A 20,890-nucleotide genomic window follows, 5' to 3' on the forward strand; every position below is an offset into this window, starting at 1 on the left:
CTCCTCCTCTGTTCAAAAATTATGCTCAAAACTAGCTGAGCACTTAAGGCCTTTCATAATGTCTTTAACCACATCCTTTGGGTTTATCTCTTCACCACACCCTTCTACAGGAGCACTATTTTCTTGTCGAACCAGATAATTTATTGCATTCACTCTTCTTGAAACACGCCAAAACTATATTCTTGCTCTCTCCACAAGTTGTGTTCTGGTCCTGTCTTTTCTCCTTAAGAAACTGCAAACTTCCTGTAAAAAAGTCATTGTCCAATTCACCTTTGCATCCTCAATGTTCAGTACTGATTGCGTAGACTTTCAACACTCAAGAATTTTATTCTGAATTTAATTTGGCCCTTGGAGTTGGGCACTTGCACCCAGTACAAACCATATCTTCGTATTTGGGTGTTCGTACAAAAAGCAAAAGGTTTCTGTCTCTTACCTAGTTTCCCACCCTAGTTGATTCTAAATCTCTTCTGAAATTTTAAACAGACACAAAATACTTTTAATGCCCAGGAGCCAAAGTGATCATTTCTGGCCCTGTGCGTAGGGCCCGCAAGTCTGTGGCTGACGCTAACAGTGAAGGGGACGTGCCCCTTTGCAGGGGATGCCAGGGGGTGGCCCCTCCTTGACCCACTTCGGAGCTGAGGCCACGCGCCTGGGAACGTGTTCACATCCATCGTCCTTCCCTCTTCCCTTTGTTTCCTTGGGCTGCCTGGACCCTGAAAACACACAGCAGGATGTGGAAATTACCTCTGAAGTCACAGTCTATCCTTCCACGGAACGCTGGAGTGCCCAACCCAGCTGCCAGCATTCCTAAAGTCAACGTCTGGCCTTTAAGGCGGCAGCGATGGTTGGCGCAAAGTTCTCAGACGAATTCTCAACCTCTCGCCAGGCCCGCTTCCTGCTTGGTTACAAGACTCGGTCTGGCGGAGACTCGCAGGTTCCCCTTCGAGAGCCTGGGCTCCCTTACCCGGGACTGAAGGTCACATCCATAGAACAGTCCAAAGGAGGATTCCGTCCACCCCGGTCCCGCAGAGCAGCTTCCGGTGTCTCCGCACCGGCCGCGGGGTCGCAGGCGGCGGAACGAGGGCCGAGCAATGGGACGCGTGCGGCGACAGCGCCCCCGGAACCTTCCGCGCAGGCCCCGCGGCCGCCGCGCGCGCCGGAACTGCATTTCCCACAGGCCTCCGCGGCGGAGCCCCGCCCCAGCCCGCCGCCCCCGCGCGGTCCGGGGACGGCCCGCCCCGCCGCCGCTGTCGCCGCGGCTGCAGCCTCTGGTGTCTTGCCAGCTGTGCTTTTGAAAGGCGGCGGGAGGCGGCGGGCGCGATGGCGAGCCTGGAGCGCCTGCTGTGCGTGCTGAGCCTGCTCCTGTGCTGGGCGGCCAGCCGCGGGCTGTGCGCTCCTCGCGCCTCCACCTCCGAGAAGCCCATCATCGGTAAGAAGGCTGGGCGGGAGCCGCGGGCTGGGGCCGGGTGTCCGTCCTTGGCACTTCCCGCCGCTGGGCTCCAGCTGCTGCGTCCCGGTTTGGAAATACCCGAGTCCAGGGTTACGTTGGGTGCCTTCATTTGTAGCACGAGTAAGAGCCGAGCCCAGACGCCGTTTGGATCGTGCCGAAATATTGGGGCTGCCTGCTGATTCAAACTCGAATGGCTCTTGAAGTTGGAGGGGAGGAGGGTGCGCTGGGAAGAATCCTGCGGATTGTTTTCTTTTTGGTACATAGCTAGGAATTTCTACTAACTCAACAAACTGTATATGCGTTATGTTTATTACAGCTTCACGGAGCGAGGGCGTTGTTTCAAGGTACAGTGCATTACACATACAAAAATCGAATTGACCAGATAATCAAGAAATTATGGTATAGTTTGGATTTTTGTCATTCTTCAGCACCGGAGGGCAGCAGTGGCTAGTAGAACCCTAATGTCAGTTCTACTCTGTGTGAAAGTGAAGCTTCTAATTTTTCATTTTCAACTAATTTATGTTTTAAGAAGAGTAAGATCAGTTTGCCTTGCCCAAACAGACATTCAAGGCAGGGAAGGAGAAAGCTATCCAGGAAACATCAATCAGCCTAGAATTAAAATTTACCAAAAGCAATTTGTGTCAGACAATTAAGATTGACTTTATTTTCGAGGTAGTATTATGCCATTCAAACTCTTTTATCTTCCGTAAGAGGAACAGCATATTCTGTTACTAAAGAGAAAGTAAATGAGTGTTTTTTCATATATATTAGTAGTGCTGAAATTTTGATGTTTTTATTTTTTTTTTAATGTTTTTATTTATTTTCGAGACAGAGAGAGACAGAGCATGAGCAGGGGAGGGGCAGAGAGAGAGGGAGACACAGAATCAGAAAAGCAGGTTCCAGGCTCTGAGCTGTCAGCACAGAGCTGGACGCAGGGCTCGAACTCACAAACCGCAAGATCATGAGCTGAGCCGAAGTCAGTCGCTTAACTGACTGAGCCAACCAGGAGCCCCTCAAATGGGTTTCATATCAATATTTAGAACTTGGAATGCCTTATTTCATAAATTGGGTGGTTTCATAAAATGGTGGTTAGAGTCTCCCAGGAGAATTAACTCAAAATAAAGTTCTATGTAGTGTGTTGAGAATTGTGAGTACACAGAGGAGGCAAAAAGGAAAAAGAGGGGGACTCTTTTCCCTCTCCTAGAAACAGTGGTAATTCAGGGTTAAATATAGAAAAAAGGGAGAGTCTGCTTTTGGTCACATGAATTAAGACAAAATAACTGAGCACCTACTGTGTGCAAGACATTGAATGCGGAAGTGCAAAGGATTCAAAGACGAGGAAATCACAAACGTTGTGAGATGGTCTTAAAGTATGGGTGGAATCTGGGGGGACTTACATGTTGAGGGACTTACGTACGACCTGAGCTTCCCCCCATAGATTGGAAAAGTGAATATGTGGGTAAAGGGGCAGGGCAGGGGAGAAGACGGTGGAACTTACCTGTTCTAATATACTTTTCCCCTTCTTGGTACTTATGTTCACCTGTCCCAGACCCTTTTTTATGGCACCTCACCTTGCCTGCCTTGTACCATTCTATTCTCCCATTTCCGATGACACCCCCGAATTCTTTCCCTACCACAGTTCATTTTTCTCAGTGGAAATAATCCTGCCTGTCCACAACAAGGAAGACAGTCCTAGTGAACACATTCTGGTATTGGGCACATGTCCACTGAGTGCCTGACAACTTTTTGCAAGAAGCTGGGAATACAGAAGTGATTGATACAGGGAGCCCTTCCAGTCAGGTGGCCCACAGAGACTGTGAAGGTATTCCAGGTGGTGAAGCAGCGAGTGATACTGTGTTCTCCAAACAGACATGTTTTGCTGTATACTGGATGCCAGTGGCTTTCTGGGGCTGAGGTTTCAGTGATAAGAGGCAACCTGGGTGGGAGGTGGGGCGGAGCACACAGGGTCTTAGAGAGTTTATGAAAGTTTAGGGACCCAGTGGCTTAAACAAGGAGAAACTTAAACAGGGCTCTAATCATATGGACTCCTTGCGATGTGATAGGCGCCCACTGGACTCAGGGCCTTTGCACATGCTATTCCCACGCCCTGGATCCTTTTTCTTCCAGATATTTGCCTATGGTTTTCTCCCTCATCTCTCTGAAGCCGCGGCTCAAATGTCATGTTCTGCCTTCTCAGAAAGGGAGGATCCTCAGGGGGGATTTACCTGGCCATCATATGTAAGAGACCGGCTAGATGGGACCTCTGGATAGATGGGACCAACTCCTCCCCCTCTCCAACACACACCTTCTTACTCCGCTCTACTTTTTCAATCCTTAGCATTTACCACCAGCCATCAGACTTTATATTATAACCTTTTATCTTGTTAGTTATTTGTCCTCTCTTCTCTCCCTCCCGCACACTAGGATTAAAGTCCACAAGGGAGGGATTTGTGTTTTGTTCATTCATGTGTCCCCAGCACCTAGTTCAGTGCCTGGTAAATATTATGATCCAGTAACGTACTGAATGAAGAAATGGATGACTGAATGGTGATACGATCAGATCTCTTTCCACGTGGAGAATAGGTTGGAGTTGTTGCGGGTTGTTTAAGAAGGGATACAGACAGGCTTTTTAAGAAGGTATTATAATCAGCCAAGATGTTGGTTGCTTAGATTACCATAGTGTTGCTGATTCTGGAGCTATGTGGAAAGAAGGTATATTTCCACTGCTTTATTGTCAAGGAAACAATGTGTCTTTGAGTGTGTATGGGAGGGGAGAGGCCTCCTTCTAGATTTAAGGATGTGAGATTGATTCTGGGTTGTGTGAAGGAGGCTGGTGCTATTGTAAACCTGCTTTGGGGCTCATTTGGTCTCCCTAACTGAGGTGAGAAAGAGGCTGCTACTTGAAACTCCTATCAGCCTCCTCTTGCTCTTTTCTCAAAGTTTATGGATGCACTTATAGGGGAAGCTTGGTGTTTCATTCTGGTAATTAAACAAGTAAGGTAGTGGTATCTTTACTCTGATATGCTTCTGTTTCTGAGTAAGAAAAAGAGGAAATTGCTTGAAACTAAAACTGTTTTCTCCCCCACCCTTTCTTTCTCTCTTTTTGTAATTTAGGAGTATTAATGCAAACGTGCAGTAAGGAAATGAAAAGCCTGGGAAAATACTATATTGCTGCATCCTATGTAAAATATCTGGAGTCTGCAGGTGCAAGAGTAGTACCGATAAGGTATGATCCAATATTTTTACACCATACAAGGAAAAAACTCCTGCTTTATTGCAAATTATCGTCTATCTCATCCTTTGCTATGATTGCATCATTTAAACGTGGCAACGTTGCACCTGATTTTTGCCACAAATCTAATGCTTAGGGTCTCTCATTAAATTGTTTAAAGTGTGAATAAAGCTGTATTTGCCAAGCTATTAGAAGTCTGTCCTGTGCATTCGGTAAAGAACAAAATGACAGTTTCCTATACTCCGGAAAAGGTGGTATTTGGAAAGTAACGGAGTAAAAGGATCTAAAACTTAACCAGCTTTATTCCATCATATTAGGATACGGGAACACTTGGGGAATAAAAGAGGTTTTTAGAAGATGACTTTTAAAATACCTTCACACTCTGTTTTAATGTTTGTGAATGACTAATACAGCATAAATTACAATATGAATTACAATTATTCAGTATAAATTACAATTATTACAGTTTTAAAGGAGCTACATTACTTTTGGTGATATAATGGCCTAGTAAGACTAAAATGACTTATGTCATATTTTGATTTGGAAAGAACTGAATTTTTTAACAAAACCTTACAAGTATCTATAATATTTTTTCACCCCAAATTAGTGTATTTTACAATCTTCTGGCACTCTTACCTATCCATCATAAGCGACTTCACACATAAAACACAGCTGTTTGCTTTGGGAAACCTGTTTTTGTCATTAATTTTACGTTAAAAAGTTGTAACAAAGAAAGCTACTCTTCAAATAAAACACTAATAATGAAAATGCAAGCATTACAGCTGAGAGAGTTGTACCACAACATGGCTTTATGTTTAGCTTCATGAGGGTCATCTTCTTGCTTAACCTTTTACGTTTAAGTGCCTCTACCCCTTTCACTTTGGCACTTGTCTTTCAGTTTTTAGTAGCAGATCTAATTTTTTCAAGTGAGATCTTATTTGGAACCTAGATAATACCAGAGTTTACATTTTTTTTTTTTTTAACGTTTACTCATTTTTTTGAGAGACAGAAAGCAAGCAAGCAGGGGGCAGGGTGTGGCAGAGAGAGAGAGGGAGACACAGAATCCGAAGCAGGCTCCAGGCTCTGAGCTGGCAGCACAGAGCCCGATGCGGGGCTCGAACTCACAAACTGCGAGATCGTGACCTGAGATGAAGTCGGCTGCTTAACTGACTGAGCCACCCAGGCGCCCCAACACCAGAGTTTTAGAGCCGAGGAGGCTTTAGAGAGTCTTCAGAACAGAGTTTCAATGTTTTCATCACCGAAGCTTTCTCTGCAAGTGGTTTTTTAGGACATTAGTGCTGATCACCTGGATGGGAGGTAGGAGAGACACGAGGCAGGTAGACGACTTCAGAGACCGTTGAGGTAGGCTATGTGTGAAGTGATGCAGGCTTGGCTTAGAGCAGTGCTTGCTGTAGGACTGATGGGTAAACGTTCTCTAAAAATATCAACAAGATTTGATGACTAATAGAATGAAAGGGCACAGGGAGGAATAGTCAAGAATGACCAGTTTTGAAACGGGGCAAGTTTTGAAACTTGGGGAAGTTTTGAAACTGAGGAAGTTTTGAAACCTGATGACTGGGAACGGAATACTGGCATTTATGACGGAGTCACTGAAAGTGTGACTGTCAGCACATAGGTTAATTTCCAGGTTGGGTTCCCAAAGTTCATTTTAAGGTGTACCACTAGCAGTTAGAATCATAGAGTCCTACAAAAGCAATGTGATTCATGGCAGCTAAATTTCCAGAGTGACCTACAGAGGATTGCCTAATGTAGAATGGGACTGAAGTGGCCACACTGATAAGGTTGAGTTTATTTCCGCATTTGGGATGCTGGGGGTCAACTTCCGTGGCTTAGAAGGGATAAGGAGGAGGATGGAAGACCCAAGGAAAATTCCGGAATAGGTAAAGGGGTTTGTCTTTGTTGTCCTTCTGCCTTCTCAGGTGCCTGGTGCCCTGAGGTTATGCTAAATCCCCACTGGTGGAACCCAGGATCAGCGTCCTCCTGAAGGGTAGCATTGACCCCTTTTGATTTAAAAATTTGTTTTGTTCACACAGCGTTTTGTAACATTTTTAAACATTTACAAGTCAGAAGCCTTCATGAAAGTCTGAATTTCTGGCCTTCTTCTCTCCCCCCGCCAAGATAATGATATGGAGCTGACTTCAAATAAAACAACATTGGCAACAAGGCCTGTCACTCCTCTTTGTGCCACTGAAACTGTGTCATCCACCATCATTATCAGGCTTAAGCCGTTTTCTTTTAGTTAACGAGAGAGCAAACTAGTTCATATCCTATTGAGAAGGTCTTTCGTTTCTAGAAAGTATCACAACATGCAAGCAACATCTATATTCAGAGAATATGACCTGGCCTGTTTTTGCTGTCTGGTCTCTGAGGCACTTGAGTTCATGACACTTCTTCCCCTCCTTCCCCCAACAATTAAGCCCCTTAAAAGTGATTACCTGGGTCCAAAAATTCAGTCATGCACAATATGGGAGCCATTTATTTAGAATTAATGAAATGACTGAAACCAGCATGCATGGCTAGTTGGTAGAAGTCCCTGGAATGTAGCTGAGTGATCTAAATCCATTCCTGTGAGGATTGTCTGTCCTGGTTTAAACATCCATGGGGAAGATTCTGGGTCCTGACTGTTCGGTTCCCTTGTCACTGGCACAGTCTGGGGAGATTGGACTGGCAGGGTGCTGGGAATGCGGACTCACGTTTCATCTCCCTGCTGCTTCCCAAGTCAGGGCCACTTGCCCATGTATCCTTCATCTAAGATAATGGTAGGCACCATTAATATCACCCACTGCTTTGTAGCTCTCTGCTGGGAGGAGGATTATTATGAACTTCTAAAGAGACCCGGACTGGCAAGGCTCATTTGGACTTTGAGGAAAACCCAGCACAACAAAGCACAGCCAAGTTCCGGGCATCATAAGTGTGTTTAATAATGGGAGAGGTGTTCTAACTGTTCCTTAAACTTTCCCTAGGGCAGAAATGGACTGTGGTTGACATTTGATCAGAAACCCACTTTTGTGGCGGATTGAAAGGGCGTTATGTCTTGTTATTCTCTTACAGAACCAGAAGACTGCTTAACGTAGGAAAGCTGTTGCAGGAATTTCATAATCACGATGCTCTCTTCTCTTGTTCTTGCATTTTGTGAACTTTTGGAAGAGCAAAACCCATTTTACTATGACCTAACTAAATTTTCACAGATTAATCCCATCACTTTTCTCTGGAGAAGGGGGTAAAATCGTCAATAACGTGGTGATGTTAGGAGCCCTTAAGCGGGGTCTGATGAAGGGAGCTTCAGAATAATTACCTGGGCAAATTGCACCGGTCTACAGTGGTGTACATGTAGTCTGTCCCTAGATCGGAACTCTTCTGACTTTTGAAAACACAGTGGTCTCCAGATCTTTGCAGTTAGTGGTGGGGGTGGGATGAAGAAGGGACTTGGCATTTATATGTGTTGTTTTTTATCTGCCCAAACTGCCTGTAGTTAAGGTAGGCATATTCATAAATCTTTTTATTTAGTCTTTATATAAAACTACTGAGTATCCTTACGTGTTGTTGATAGTTTCCAGCTAACAGAGAAATTACTGGTGCCCAAATCTCATGGTCTTTAAAGTTTTACATACTAACACACACTTCACAATATTAAGTTATATTGAGACCACATGAAAACACATTCACTTGTTTGATTAGCAACACAGGATATACTTACAGTATATGATTTTCATGTAGTTTGAAAAAATATCTCTAGGAAGGGAGAGAGATATTGCCTAGCATTTAAGAATTATGTTTCTTTCTTTTTTTTTTTAATTAATGTGGGGACTTTATTTTCAGTCTTTTTTCTTTCAGTTTTGGAAATGGATGTTTTATAATTGTTTTTGTTGTTTTCAGACCTGATCTTACCAAAGAAGAGTATGAAAGGCTTTTCCGGTCTATTAATGGGTAAGTTGAAGCATTGATTTGATATAGGGAACGAGGTGGAGGTCATCTATTTTTGCAAAAATACATAAAAGGATACATGTTTCAATGTAACTATCTTGTAGTGGTGTAATGGTAGTTTTCTGAATTCCGTTTTAGGAATCGTTTTGTTGAGAGTTGAAAAAGTACTGCAGACCAGAAGTGGCCTAAGAAATAAATGCTACATGGTAGATACATTTAGGTCTTTTTTTTTTTTTTTAAGTGTCACATAATCTTTGTTCCTTTAATGCTTGTCTTTAATGTTTTGAAGCCACTTTGAATGGCATGGCATACTGCCTGCTCAGGGGATTTAGAAGTTCTAAGTCTGGGGATCGGAATTGGTGATCTTTCAGAAGGTAGTTCGAGGGGCTCCTGAATGGCTCAGTTGTTTGAGCGTCCGTCTTCAGCTCGGGACATGATCTCACGGTTCATGAGTTCGAGCTCTGCCTCGGGCTCTGTGCTGAGGCATGGAGTCTGCTTGGGATTTTCTCTCTCCCTTTCTCTCTGCCCCTCCCCTGCTTGCTCACTCTCTTTCTCTCCCTCTCAAAATAAATAAACTTAAAAAAATGAAAAAAAAATTAAATTCTCATGGATATTTGCTTCTAGCCCATGTATATTTTTATGACCAGTTTGTTCTTTAGGATTAAAAGTAATTCTCTATGAGCCAAAACCAATGCACGATTATGAGCCTGCATTTGATTTTGCCATCACTGATCCCCTGAATTTAAACCTAGCTGTGCCTGGAATTTTATCTCGACTTGATTTCTAGTTTTGTATACTCTCCTCCCCTCCCCTGCCTATTTATCCTTAATTTGTCTATACTCTATCTCAAAAATAAACTCGTTTATTGAAGAAATTGCAGGAGAATATGCACAAAAGTATTAACTACGGCAGTTTGTGAATGTGTGGGAGTGTAAATATTTTATCTTTTTGCTGTAGTTTCTTTCATTAATGATACTGTTACTTATGTGGTAAGGCAAAATGTATTTAAAATTTTTTTTAATGTTTATTTTTGAGAGAGAGAGACAGACAGAGAGACAGAGAGAGTGCGAGCGGGGTAGGGGCAGAGAAAGAGAGAGACACAGAATCTGGAACCCGACAAGGGGCCTGAACCAGGAGATCATGACCTGAGCCGAAGTTGGACGCTTAACCGACTGAACCACCCAGGTGCCCTAAGGCAAAACTTGTTTTAAAGTAAAAAGAGTTTATTTTCAGTGGGGCGTGAGGTTGAAATGCACCCACTTTTATGTCGTTTCAGGATCCTTTTCCCTGGAGGAAGCGCGAATCTCAAGAAGTCTGGTTACGCCCTCGCAGCCAAAAAATTTTACAACTTGGCCATACAGGTAGATATTGTTCATCGTTTATTATACCAGATGGGTTTTTGTAATTTTCCGTGGGGATAATGCTTTTTTAAGCGTGTGGTGGTACTTCCTTCACGATTTCCCTGGCTCATCCCGCTTTACCTTTGGAGCTGCCAGCTCCAAAGTTCGTGGCAGCTGTCACCTGTTTTCTGTGTTCTTCATTTAGTTCTGGCTGGCCCAGGGAACCAGAGTCTCGCAGACCGGCCCTCTATGTCGGTGCTCATTAATATGATCCAGGTCCTTATGTGGGCTTAGTAAGCTGTTTTGTGTCTTATGAACCAGGCATTGTTCGTATGTTACTAATTGTCATCTCCTCTTGAAAGCTCCTCTCCGTCCTATTTGACCTTGAACGGTTACCTTAGACTCCACAGTGTCACCAGGCACCAAAGCCTCTTGATTCCTTTCTGATGTCTCACACTGAGCCCACGTTTGCACCATACTTCAGATCTTTACTGTTTCTCTCCTGAACTATAATCTTGCTGGCCCTGGTATCTCCCCCGGCCCTTAAACATTTCCCTAAAAGAAATGCCTTTAGCATCCGAGATACTTGCTTAAAGACTTTTAATGGTTAGGCTAGGTAATCTGTAGCCTATCATAGTCTTTGGGTCAAGACATGTAGTGTGTCCACATCCCCACTTTTCCAGCTTTTCCTTATGCACATAATTGAAGCCAGGTTGGTATTCCTAGCATATGTTCTGTGTCCTCCTACTTAAAAAAAATTTTTTTTAATGTTTTATTCATTTTTAAGAGAGAGAGATGCAGAGAGGGGGACAGAGATTCTAAGCAGGCTCCATGCTGACAGCAGAGAGCCCAATGTGGGGCTCGAACTCAGGAACCTTGAGATCATGACCTGAGCTGAAGTCAGAAACTTAACTGACTGAGCCACCCAGGCGCCCCTGTGTCCTCTTACTTTTAAATTGGTTTAGTCTGTTTCTTTCCATTCTATCCCCAGTGCACAGTTTGGCTGTGTTTCCAGACTAAGGTGCTACTCCCCTTCTGTAGAAGTTGCTTTGCCAACTCCAATTGGAATGGTGTCCCACTCCCTCTTAACTTTTAGAGTGTTTTGTTGTAGAATAGTTCAAACATTTACTTAGCTCCAACTCTGCAATATGACAGGATCTGCGACCTTCAGGAGCTTATATTTCAGAAGACAGACTATGTTGAGGTTAGCTACTTATGTCTCTTCAGATTTCACAGTTCTAGCACCTTTTGAGGTGTTCCTCATTTCATATCACATGCTACCATGTACTTAGTACATGCTCAGTGGATATTTTTTTAAAAAAGTGAACAAAGTGGACATTTTGTAATGTGAGTGATTTAAAATGCATTTGGGAAATACATATGGACATTATAAAGTAGTCATTTTTCCTTTTGCATACGGGACTCATGTAACTAGCTTGTTCAATTAAAAAAAAAAAAAGGAAACACATAATCCATAAGATCCAAAAGTCTACTTTTTTTGTAAAGTTTGCTTTTATTTATTTTGCGAGAAAGATAGAGAGCAAGCAGGGGAGGGGCAGAGATGGAGACAGAATCCCAAGCAGACTTTGCACTATCAGTGCAGAGCCTGATGTGCAGTTTTGAACTCACGAACCATGAGATCATGACCTAAGCCAAAATCAAGAGTCAGGTGCTTAACTGACTGAGCCACCCACGTGCCCCCTGAAAGTCTACTTTTTAAAATGTAATTAGCTACCTGAAGATTTCAAAGCAAAGGAAAATAGCTCAGCCACCTTGAACTGATTTAGCTACAGCTCCTGGGATCCACAAAGCCCTCCCTGAAGAAGCCTTGAGAAGCGAAGTCTGTTAGATCTGTTCACTGCTACTCTGTGTCCTTTGCTCTGCTAGGCTTTGTGGAGGATCCACAAAAAATAAAAGATGTGGTCCCAGCAAGCAAGGACTTAACATTTAGCCGAGAAATTAATTTGGTACTTATGGACACAGAACAGTTAAGCCCTCTTTTGTGTTTACTATAGATGCAGTATGACCTTTCAACTTGATGGATGCAACTCTAGCTTCTAAAAATAAAATTTGCCAGACCTGCATATAAAGTGTTAGAAATCCTACCTTGGGATGGAAAGTATAGGAATTAATGTAAATCTGTATTTTTCTTAGAGAGGAACAGGAAAAAAAAAAAGGGGGAAACCTTAACAATTTCCTCACTTAAAATGAGTGACTGTTAGGTTATATTTTACAATGTATGCAGGAAAATCACTGCTTTTAGAAAAGTTGCAAAACGCATGTTGGTAATATCAGTACATATGGGTTTAATCATTCCTCAGCCAAAAAAATGGAGTTGCTGGAAAACTTTCTCCCCATCCGTGCTAGTTGTTGTGACTCCTTTTGAAGAAGCTCAATACATTTGTACTTCTTTAGTTGGCAACTTTCACTTTATGCAAATTTATTTCACTTTTGCTTGGCCTTATTCTTACTGACCATTCATTCCTTCCCTTCCAGATCATAGCTTTCCCCTGATTTAAATCTGATTTAAATCATGCAGCTATTACTATAAATGCTTAGAATGGAGGAGGGACTTCAGAGTGTGTTCCAACCAGACAATCATCCAAAGCAACAAGATTTCTAGAAGATGTATAAATGGGCGTTTATCTAGCGTTACCTTTGGTGGTTGCAGTCTCTGATTGTTACTTGTGTTGGTTAGTAGCCGCCTGGCAGATGTCAGTCTTTTTCCCAGCGCAGGTGAGGTTAGGTAGTTTGACTCAAGCTGAATTATTATATAGGAGCTTGGTCTGAGGAAAGATGAAGTGCTAGCCTACTTATGGATCCTGGAAAGTTCTTTAGAAACCCACGCATGACGTGCCTGTCTCATCATGACAAACCAAATGTATAATTTTTGTTTCGAAAAGTTGAATAAGCTTAGTTTTCTCTTCCACTCTGCAAAGAGTTTCGATGATGGAGACTATTTTCCTGTGTGGGGCACATGCCTTGGATTTGAAGAGCTTTCGTATCTGATTAGTGGGGAGTGCTTATTAACGCTCACGAAAACGGAAGGAGTTACGATGCCGCTCAACTTCACCAAAGGTGAGTACTGTCTTTTCCAGCCTTTGAAAGATATTACCTGGGCAGGATTCGTAAGTGGCACATCTCCACATCGGAAATGCTCCTAATGTTTACTGATTCTTAAATGATTTACACAAGCTGACGAGGTGGATGATCGCTTTTGCACTGAGCTGTGAAGATGGCTGGAGGAGCCCTCATTGCCTGTAGTGCTCCTGGGACCATGTGTGATTAAGACCTCTGAGGTCGGGCCTGGGTTTGAGTCCTACTTTGTCGCGTTTGCCTTGAGGCATGGCTTAGCCTCTCTCGGCTTTCATTTCCTGATTTTAAGGGTTTTCCTCTTATGGTCGTTTGTGAGGACTGAACAAGACGCTGCTTTCCAGGTACTGTGTGAAACGCTTTCAATACAAGTCTCGTAAATGTTAGCTCTAACTATTATAGTACAGCACTGTTCCCTTGGCTGTGTACTCTGTTTGAATCCCAGCTGTGGTGTACTTTCGATTCTGGTACTGACCACCCGGAGTTAGCTCAGCCTCCAGTTAAAGGTTATCTCCCCAGCTAGACTGCCCTTATTTCAAGATACACCAGCCATAAGTCACATCCGCAAGGCCACCCACACTACTCGCCAACTGGCCACAATTTTGAGGATTCCCATGACCCTTCCTGAGGCTCAGTAATTCACAAGAATGACTCTCAGAACTCAGGAAGGTGCTGTGTCTGCGCTAACTTTTATTATAAAGGATACACACAAGGTGACATCTGGGGAGGGAGCGCAGAACCTCTGTGTCCTCTCCCTGTTGAGTCACATCACCCTCCTGGCATGTCAGGAATTTTTTCCTGGGGTTTCATTGCGAAGGCAAGGTTGATTAAATCGTGGGCTGTGTGACTGTACTCAATCTCCAGTCTCCCTTCCGTCCCCGGAAGTCAGGCTGGTTCAAAGTCCTAACCTACTCTAGTCATGTGGTTGACCTTTCTGATGACCAGCCTCCTCTTGAAGCTGCCTAGGGCCCCACCAGGAGTCACCTCATTAGCATTACAGAGACTCTCCTATTTCTCAGGAAATTCTGAGAGTTTTAGAAGCTGTCAGGAACTCAGGGCACAGAACTAGGCAAATTCTTTGTCATACCACTCTGTGTAACTACGTAATGATTCTTGTAGGTTATCTGATCTCTGGAGCCTCAGAGTTGAGTGCCGTCTGCTATCTTGTTCTCATAAGGATTTTGGATGGAAAGCAGTAGTTTTATACATAGAACCCATCGAATATTCTATATTTTTCAAAGTTCTTTCTCACATTATCTCACTTAGTCATCGTAAGAGCTCTGTGGGAAGCACATGTATTAGGTCAATCTGTTTTGGATGTGTGTGGTGAGAACCCAGTTTATAAAAAAAATGAAGAGTGCCTTACCTGAGTGCATTTTTATTATCTGAGGTGCAGGGATTCTCATGGAAGCCATTAGCATGCTGAGTGAGAGGCTCCATTTAGGGAGAGCTGGCGTCAGGGCCTTGCATATCATCAGAACTTTTTTATCCTTTTGCTGGTGTTTGAGTTTATGCATCAGACTCCAGAGCCTGGTGTGAGGTAAACTGCTCTTTTCTGATCTCTTTACCGAGTAGAGATTTCTTGGCCTGGTCAATGTTCTTTTCTACGTTGTTGGTGTTCCTTTTTTTTTTTTATTTTTTATTTTGAGAGAGAGAGAGAGAGCAAATGGTGGAGAGGCAGAGAGAGAGAGAGAGACAGAGAGAGAGAGAGAGAGAGAGAGAGAGAGACAGAGAGAGAGAGAGAGAGAGTGTCCCAAGCAGGCTCTGCACTATCAGCGTGGAGCCTGATGTGGGACTCGAACCCATGAACCTCGAGATCATGACCTGAGCTGAAATCAAGAGTCAGATGCTTAACCGACTAAGCCACCCAGGTACCCCTACATTGTTGGTATTTTTAAACCTTTTAAAGTCCAGATACCTTTAAAAATATGTTGAAAGTTCTGGATCATTTCCTGAGAAAACAAAAATATGTTCGTGTGGTAAACTGTACCTGATTTCAAGATAACTCAAGTTAAAATTCTCTGCTTACTCTATGGCCAGCCTGATAATGATAATATTGGAAGGATTTTAGTTATTCAAGTTACAATTCTGTAAGAAAAATACTTGATTATAGAACATATTTGAATTTGTGTGTTAAACTCATTTTGTGCTTGTCCAGAAAACATATGTGGAAATGATGTGTTTTGCTTATCAACTAGGCATCTTGATTATGTCTTAATAATGGCCTCTTTTTGGCTGTTAGATCAGTGACTTTGGTGGATTTTATTTTGCCTGTGTTTAAATCATTTCTCTTGTGCTTAAATTATTTCAGGTGCATTCCAGAGCAGAATGTTCCAGAATTTTCCTGCTGACTTGTTGATGTCATTATCACTGGAACCTCTAACTGCAAATTTCCACAAGTGGAGCCTCTCCATGACGGTATCACATTAATTAACAATGAAATTAATGCATTTAGATTAACTACAGAAGTAATTATTTTGTTTTATTTTTATACTCTAGAATTTTACGATGAATGAAAAGTTAAAGAAGTTTTTCAATGTGTTAACTACAAATACAGATGGCGAGACTGAGTTTATTTCAACCATGGAAGGTATATATCATGGCACATACAAACCTTATGTTTCTATATATTAATTTTCATTTTATAGTTCTTTTATGAATTATAAAATCATGTTACTTTGGGGTGTGAAGATAGAAGCTAGGGCATTTTTGGAAACCGACTTTTTCCAAATGAGTTGTGATTTACCTGGGTCCTCTTCAAGAATGGGGTCAGGGAAATGGAAAATAAAGAGTAAGGGAAGGGTAGCTAAAGATAGAAATGGAGAAAATGACTTCTGTTTTTAGCAGTGGTATAGATTAAGCACCATGATAGATTCTCCCGCAGACAACAACAAAAAATATGATTCACATTCAGAAAAACATCTTCCTAAACACAAGTATACCCCACTATCCCAAAGTAGAACCTTCCTATGAAACTCTTAAACCAAAATGGCACAAAGCAAAGAGTATCCCCCCACATTCCAAAAGTTCGCATTAAAGCCACCTTGGTTTTATGAGGGACTTGCATTAGAACCTATTTCCGCTAAGTGAAAGAAATCCGAAGAGGGCTTTTACTTTCATGAAGAAACGCCATTGCTGTACTCACGTAAGTCTCTCATAACCGTGAAGTGGCACATGTGGACTTCTGGCAAGTGGGGGATACCAGTATATTGAGGAAGTGCCTGTAGGGATACTCACGCCGAAACCCCTGGGAGTTAAATGGAGTACTTTCTTGTTTTCATGGTTAATTTATGTATCTTTGAAGGGGTTGGGGGATCGGGTCAGAGAGAGAGAGGGAGACAGAGAATCCCAAGCAGGATCTGTGCTGTCAGTGCAGGGCTTGAACCTATGAACCATGAATGACCTGAGCCAAAATCAAGAGCTGGAGGCTTAACCAACTGAGCCACCCAGGTGTCTTGGAATACTTTTTTTTTTTTTTTTTTTTTAAATTTTTACATTTATTTTTGAGAGAGCACAAGTGGGGGCGGTGGTGTGCAGAGAGAAGGAGACAGAATCCAAAGCAGGCTCCAGGCTCTGAGCTGTCAACACAGAACCTGGCACGGGGCTCAAACCCATGAACTGTGAGATCATGACCTGAGCCGAAGTCGGATGCTTAACCAACTGAGCCACCTAAGCGCCCCAGAGGAAACTGCATTTATTCCAGACTTGAAGGGATTTCCATATGATGAGACTTTAAGGAAAACGAGCCGTCAAAGCCAAGAAATCACTAATGTGCAAGCAAGGACAATGCATGACAACTTACAGAAATAGTAGACAGTCTTTGAGTCAGTGAGGCTGTGCCACATGAGAGGCCAGGGTCCTGGAGTGGAATGAACTGAAATAAAGTGGATATAGTTCTTATTATTCAAAGATTGGTCTTTTTGCTGGCTTGCTCTTGGGGGAGGTCAGAGGTCCAAGGGTTTACAAACAGTGTATGGGAAATTGTGGGGAAGGTTGGTCAGCCTAGTCTGAAGTCTGAACCTGTTACCTTCTCCTTAACACTATTTTCTTCCTCTGTTTTTTTGCTTTAATGATAGCATTGGCATTTCCCAAACCATCCCAGGTTAGAAACTCGGATGTTGTCCTTGACTTCCTGCCCTCATTCTCCACATCTAAAAAATGTGTGCAACATTCTGTTCCCCAAATGCCTCTTGAAAATATTACCTCCCTGCATCCAGCTTAGTCCTGGCCAACTTCTGTGTTAACCACGTTCTACCTAGACTCCTCGGTAACCTCCTAACTGTCCACAAAGTCACTTTCCAGGTGGCCTCTGGTGACCCCTCTGAAACACCAATTATGAAGTTAGGAACCTTTCCACAGAGACATAGTTTAGGCTGAGACAAACTGGCTTATGTAAAAGGACACCAAAAATGCACAGCATGGTTCATTCTCATATGATTACGTTATGGGAGGAAATGAAAACACAGCATGAGGTAGGGGGAAAACAGACCCATTGTGGAAGAAACTTGTGTCACTAATCACGCGCGGGCACCTGACTGTTTAACTGGGTTATACTCAGAGGCTCAACTATTTCACCCTTCTCTGATTACCTAGCAAATCATGCTACAAATTGTAAAAGGTTGAAAAACCAGGGAAATGTACTGTGAATGTTCACATTCTGAGCTGAAATTCTTTTGTCTCTGAGAGAATGAGCGCAATTTTACCCTGACACTGTGAATTATAAAATAATGTTTTCCCTAGGGTGTAAAACATAACTGAATTGTAAGTAACAGCCTAGAGCATTCTCACCTCGCTTACTTGTTTGTGTTCTTCATGCAGGGTACAGGTACCCAGTATACGGTGTCCAGTGGCATCCAGAGAAAGCACCTTACGAGTGGGGGAAGTTAGAAGGCATTTCTCATGCTCCGAACGCTGTGATGGCGGCGTTTTATTTAGCGGAGTTCTTTGTTGCTGAAGGTAATATGCGGGTACATAACTTTATTAGTCCACTGTAGCTTTGGAGGAAACTGCCCTCATCTGAACTTCCTATACTCTCTTGGCTCTGTAGATGTTCCATAGGTTGAACTTTAAAAAAGATTAAATCATAGGAAAGCCCTGAAATTGAGATATTAGACATTCAAATAAAATCAGGACAGTTATTTCAGTTAATTATACAATCTAAAGCGCACTTAACTTTTTTTTTTTTTAGTGTTTACTTTATTTTTCTTGGGTGGGGGGGAGGTGCAGAGAGAGAGGGAGACAGGATCCGAAGCGGGCTCTGCACTGAGAGTGGAGAGCCCGATGTGGTTCTCAAACTTACAAACCGCAAGATTATGACCTCAGCCGAAGTCAGATGCTTAAGCGACTGAGCCACTCAGGCGCCCCAAAAATGTGCTGAATTCTTGAACAACAGCATGAAGATTGTTGAGTTCTTTGTTTTTCTTTCTTTCTTGAAGATTTTTTAAAAAAATGTTTTCCCTGTGAGTCGTCATTGTGGGAATAATGCTTTAATTTTAACATTCTCTGAGAATTAGATGTCATTTTTCTAAGAAAATTACATAAATTGAGTATATACTCATCAGTCTGTGATTTTAAGGCTGCCTGTCTGCAGGCATTGGCACATTGGAGAAAGTTCATGGGCTTTTTCATGATGAAAACACAGAGGCATTTTCATGCTGTTACATTTATGGGTAAAACTGAGAATTTGGCGGTAGATGCTTAGGTTCCAGTTGAGTGACACAGCTATGGGACAGAGCTACAAACGCAACTTGCAAGGGACACGGCATACTCTGGCGAGGCGTGAACTCCAGCCCATTGTGTTTGCACCCTGTCTCCAAGCTGCCCTATGTTTTTATCAGCCCTCCTGGCCACACTCATGAGTAAAGTACTTACCTCCTCAGTTCTCTCTGGTTTAAAATTATGTTCAGTTGAATGGGTAGTTTCATGACAAAAACTCCGAATTTAAAAAAAAAAAAAAAAAATTGTCTCCTGTGCAGTGCTAATCCCAAGTAACATTTTCCTGTTGCATATTCAGAGAAAATGAGAACGGCGTAGGCAGTTTGTTGCAGCATTATCACGTGGCAAAGCTGTTTATTTTATCTTCATTTCCCAATATCCTTCTTTCTAAAAATGCCACAAAGCCTATATTTATTTTCACTTTAGGAGAAAGTCTGAGCCTTCACTGCTTCACATTCAGACTTCAGCTCACTTTTCTCTTTTTTTTTTATTTAAATTTTTTTTGTTAACGTTTATTCATTTCTTTGAGTGGGGGAGGAGCAGAGAGAGAGGAAGACACAGAATCCAAAGCAGGCTCCAGGCTCTGAGCTGTCAGCACAGAGCCCAACGCAGGGCTCGAACCCACGAACCAGGAGATCATGACCTGAGCCGAAGTCGGAAGCTTGACCGGCTGAGCCACCCAGGCGCCCCCAGACTTCAGCTGCCTTCTTTTGTTTTTTTTTTTCAATTAAAAAAATTTTTTTTTAAGTTTATTTATTTTGAGAGAGAGAGAGAGCCAGGGAGGGGCAGAGAGAGAGGGAGAGAGAGAATCCCAAGCAGGCTCCATGCCTTCTGTGCAGAATCCAGTGTGGGGCTCAAACTCACGAACCGTGAGATCATGGCCTGAGCTGAAACTAAGAGTCCAATGCTTAACTGACTGAGCCACCCAGGCGCCCCAAACTTCAGCCGACTTCTGTGTTCCTCCTTGTTATCCCCGTTTCTGCTTTGCCTCTCACTTCTCCGTATGCCTCAGTTTTGCCAACATCTCCATTCTCTTCGCTCTTGAAGCATCTCAAGAAGATAGACCATGAAAACATCACAGTATACAATTCTGTGTGGTTACTAGACTAGGCTTCTTGCGTGCTAGGACCTTGCCCTGTTTATATTTCCGTCCCCAGGCCCTGCAGCAAGTCTTGCACACAGTAGGCCCTTTGTAAGTGTTTGAGTCAGTGGGAGAGTGAGCCCCACGCTGGATCTGGTGCGGGGCAAATACAGATGCTCTTTTTCGGTAGGTAATGAATCAATGCTGCATTATGTAGGGGAGTTCTTGTAAGATATTTCTCCTTTTTTGGTAGTATTTTCCTGCTTAATAATGCTGATTATAGGAAGCCATGTTATAAAGTAGCCTTTTGAAGATTATTTATACTTTTTAAAAATGAACACTCTTTTTCTTGCAGCTCGGAAAAACAGTCATCATTTTGAATCTGACGTGGAAGAGAATAAAGCACTGATTTATCAGTTCCGTCCAGTTTATACTGGAAATATTTCCTCATCATTTCAGCAAAGTTATATATTTGATTGAAAGCCTGCCATGTGTTAACACAGGAATTTGGGATAATTCCACTATTAAACTGTTGCAATAACTTGCTACTCATGGCAATAATGGAAAGCCACAGAGATTCCTTTTCTGTAATGTTCCTGGTTCTGATTCTTCATTTAGTGTGTTTGAATATTTATATCACATTTGAAAATTAATCAGTGAGACAGATAAAAAAAAATCACAGTGTATTCCATGGAAAAGATTTTATGTGAAACTTAAAATAAATGCATTGAAAATCCAAATATTTTATTTTTTTCCTGTTGATTATAGAAATAAGTACCTCTTCCCACTCCCCCCCACCCCCAAACCATCCACCCCATCCTTGCTGAAGACCCTTCTTAAATCTTAGCTCTCGTTCACTGGGAGTCATTGTTTGAGTTTTGGGAGTATTAGTGTGTGAGAGAGTGTGTATGTGAGAGGGTGTGGTGTGAGTGTGTGTGTATACATACATTTCGTCTTCTGCCTTTTCAGCTCCACAGTTACACTGCACACCTCCTGAAAGTTGAGCCTGTGTCTTGAACTTTTTCTCTCTCACA

The 20,890-nt window shown here is 42.6% G+C and overlaps 1 protein-coding gene across 1 annotated transcript; it reads left to right on the forward strand.

The window, feature by feature from the left end:
* Positions 1 to 1,226: 1,226 nt before the first annotated feature.
* GGH (gamma-glutamyl hydrolase) lies at positions 1,227 to 20,467 on the forward strand. Its single transcript, XM_049633349.1, has 9 exons — positions 1,227 to 1,429; positions 4,565 to 4,676; positions 8,580 to 8,630; positions 9,904 to 9,988; positions 12,907 to 13,045; positions 15,372 to 15,478; positions 15,560 to 15,650; positions 17,879 to 18,016; positions 20,212 to 20,467. The coding sequence occupies exons 1-9, from the start codon at positions 1,321 to 1,323 to the stop codon at positions 20,334 to 20,336; spliced, it is 957 nt and encodes a 318-aa protein (XP_049489306.1). The 5' UTR covers positions 1,227 to 1,320; the 3' UTR covers positions 20,337 to 20,467.
* The last annotated feature ends 423 nt before the right edge of the window (positions 20,468 to 20,890 follow it).

The sequence above is a fragment of the Panthera uncia genome, chromosome F2, assembly GCF_023721935.1.
Source record: "Panthera uncia isolate 11264 chromosome F2, Puncia_PCG_1.0, whole genome shotgun sequence".
NCBI lineage: Eukaryota > Metazoa > Chordata > Mammalia > Carnivora > Felidae > Panthera > Panthera uncia.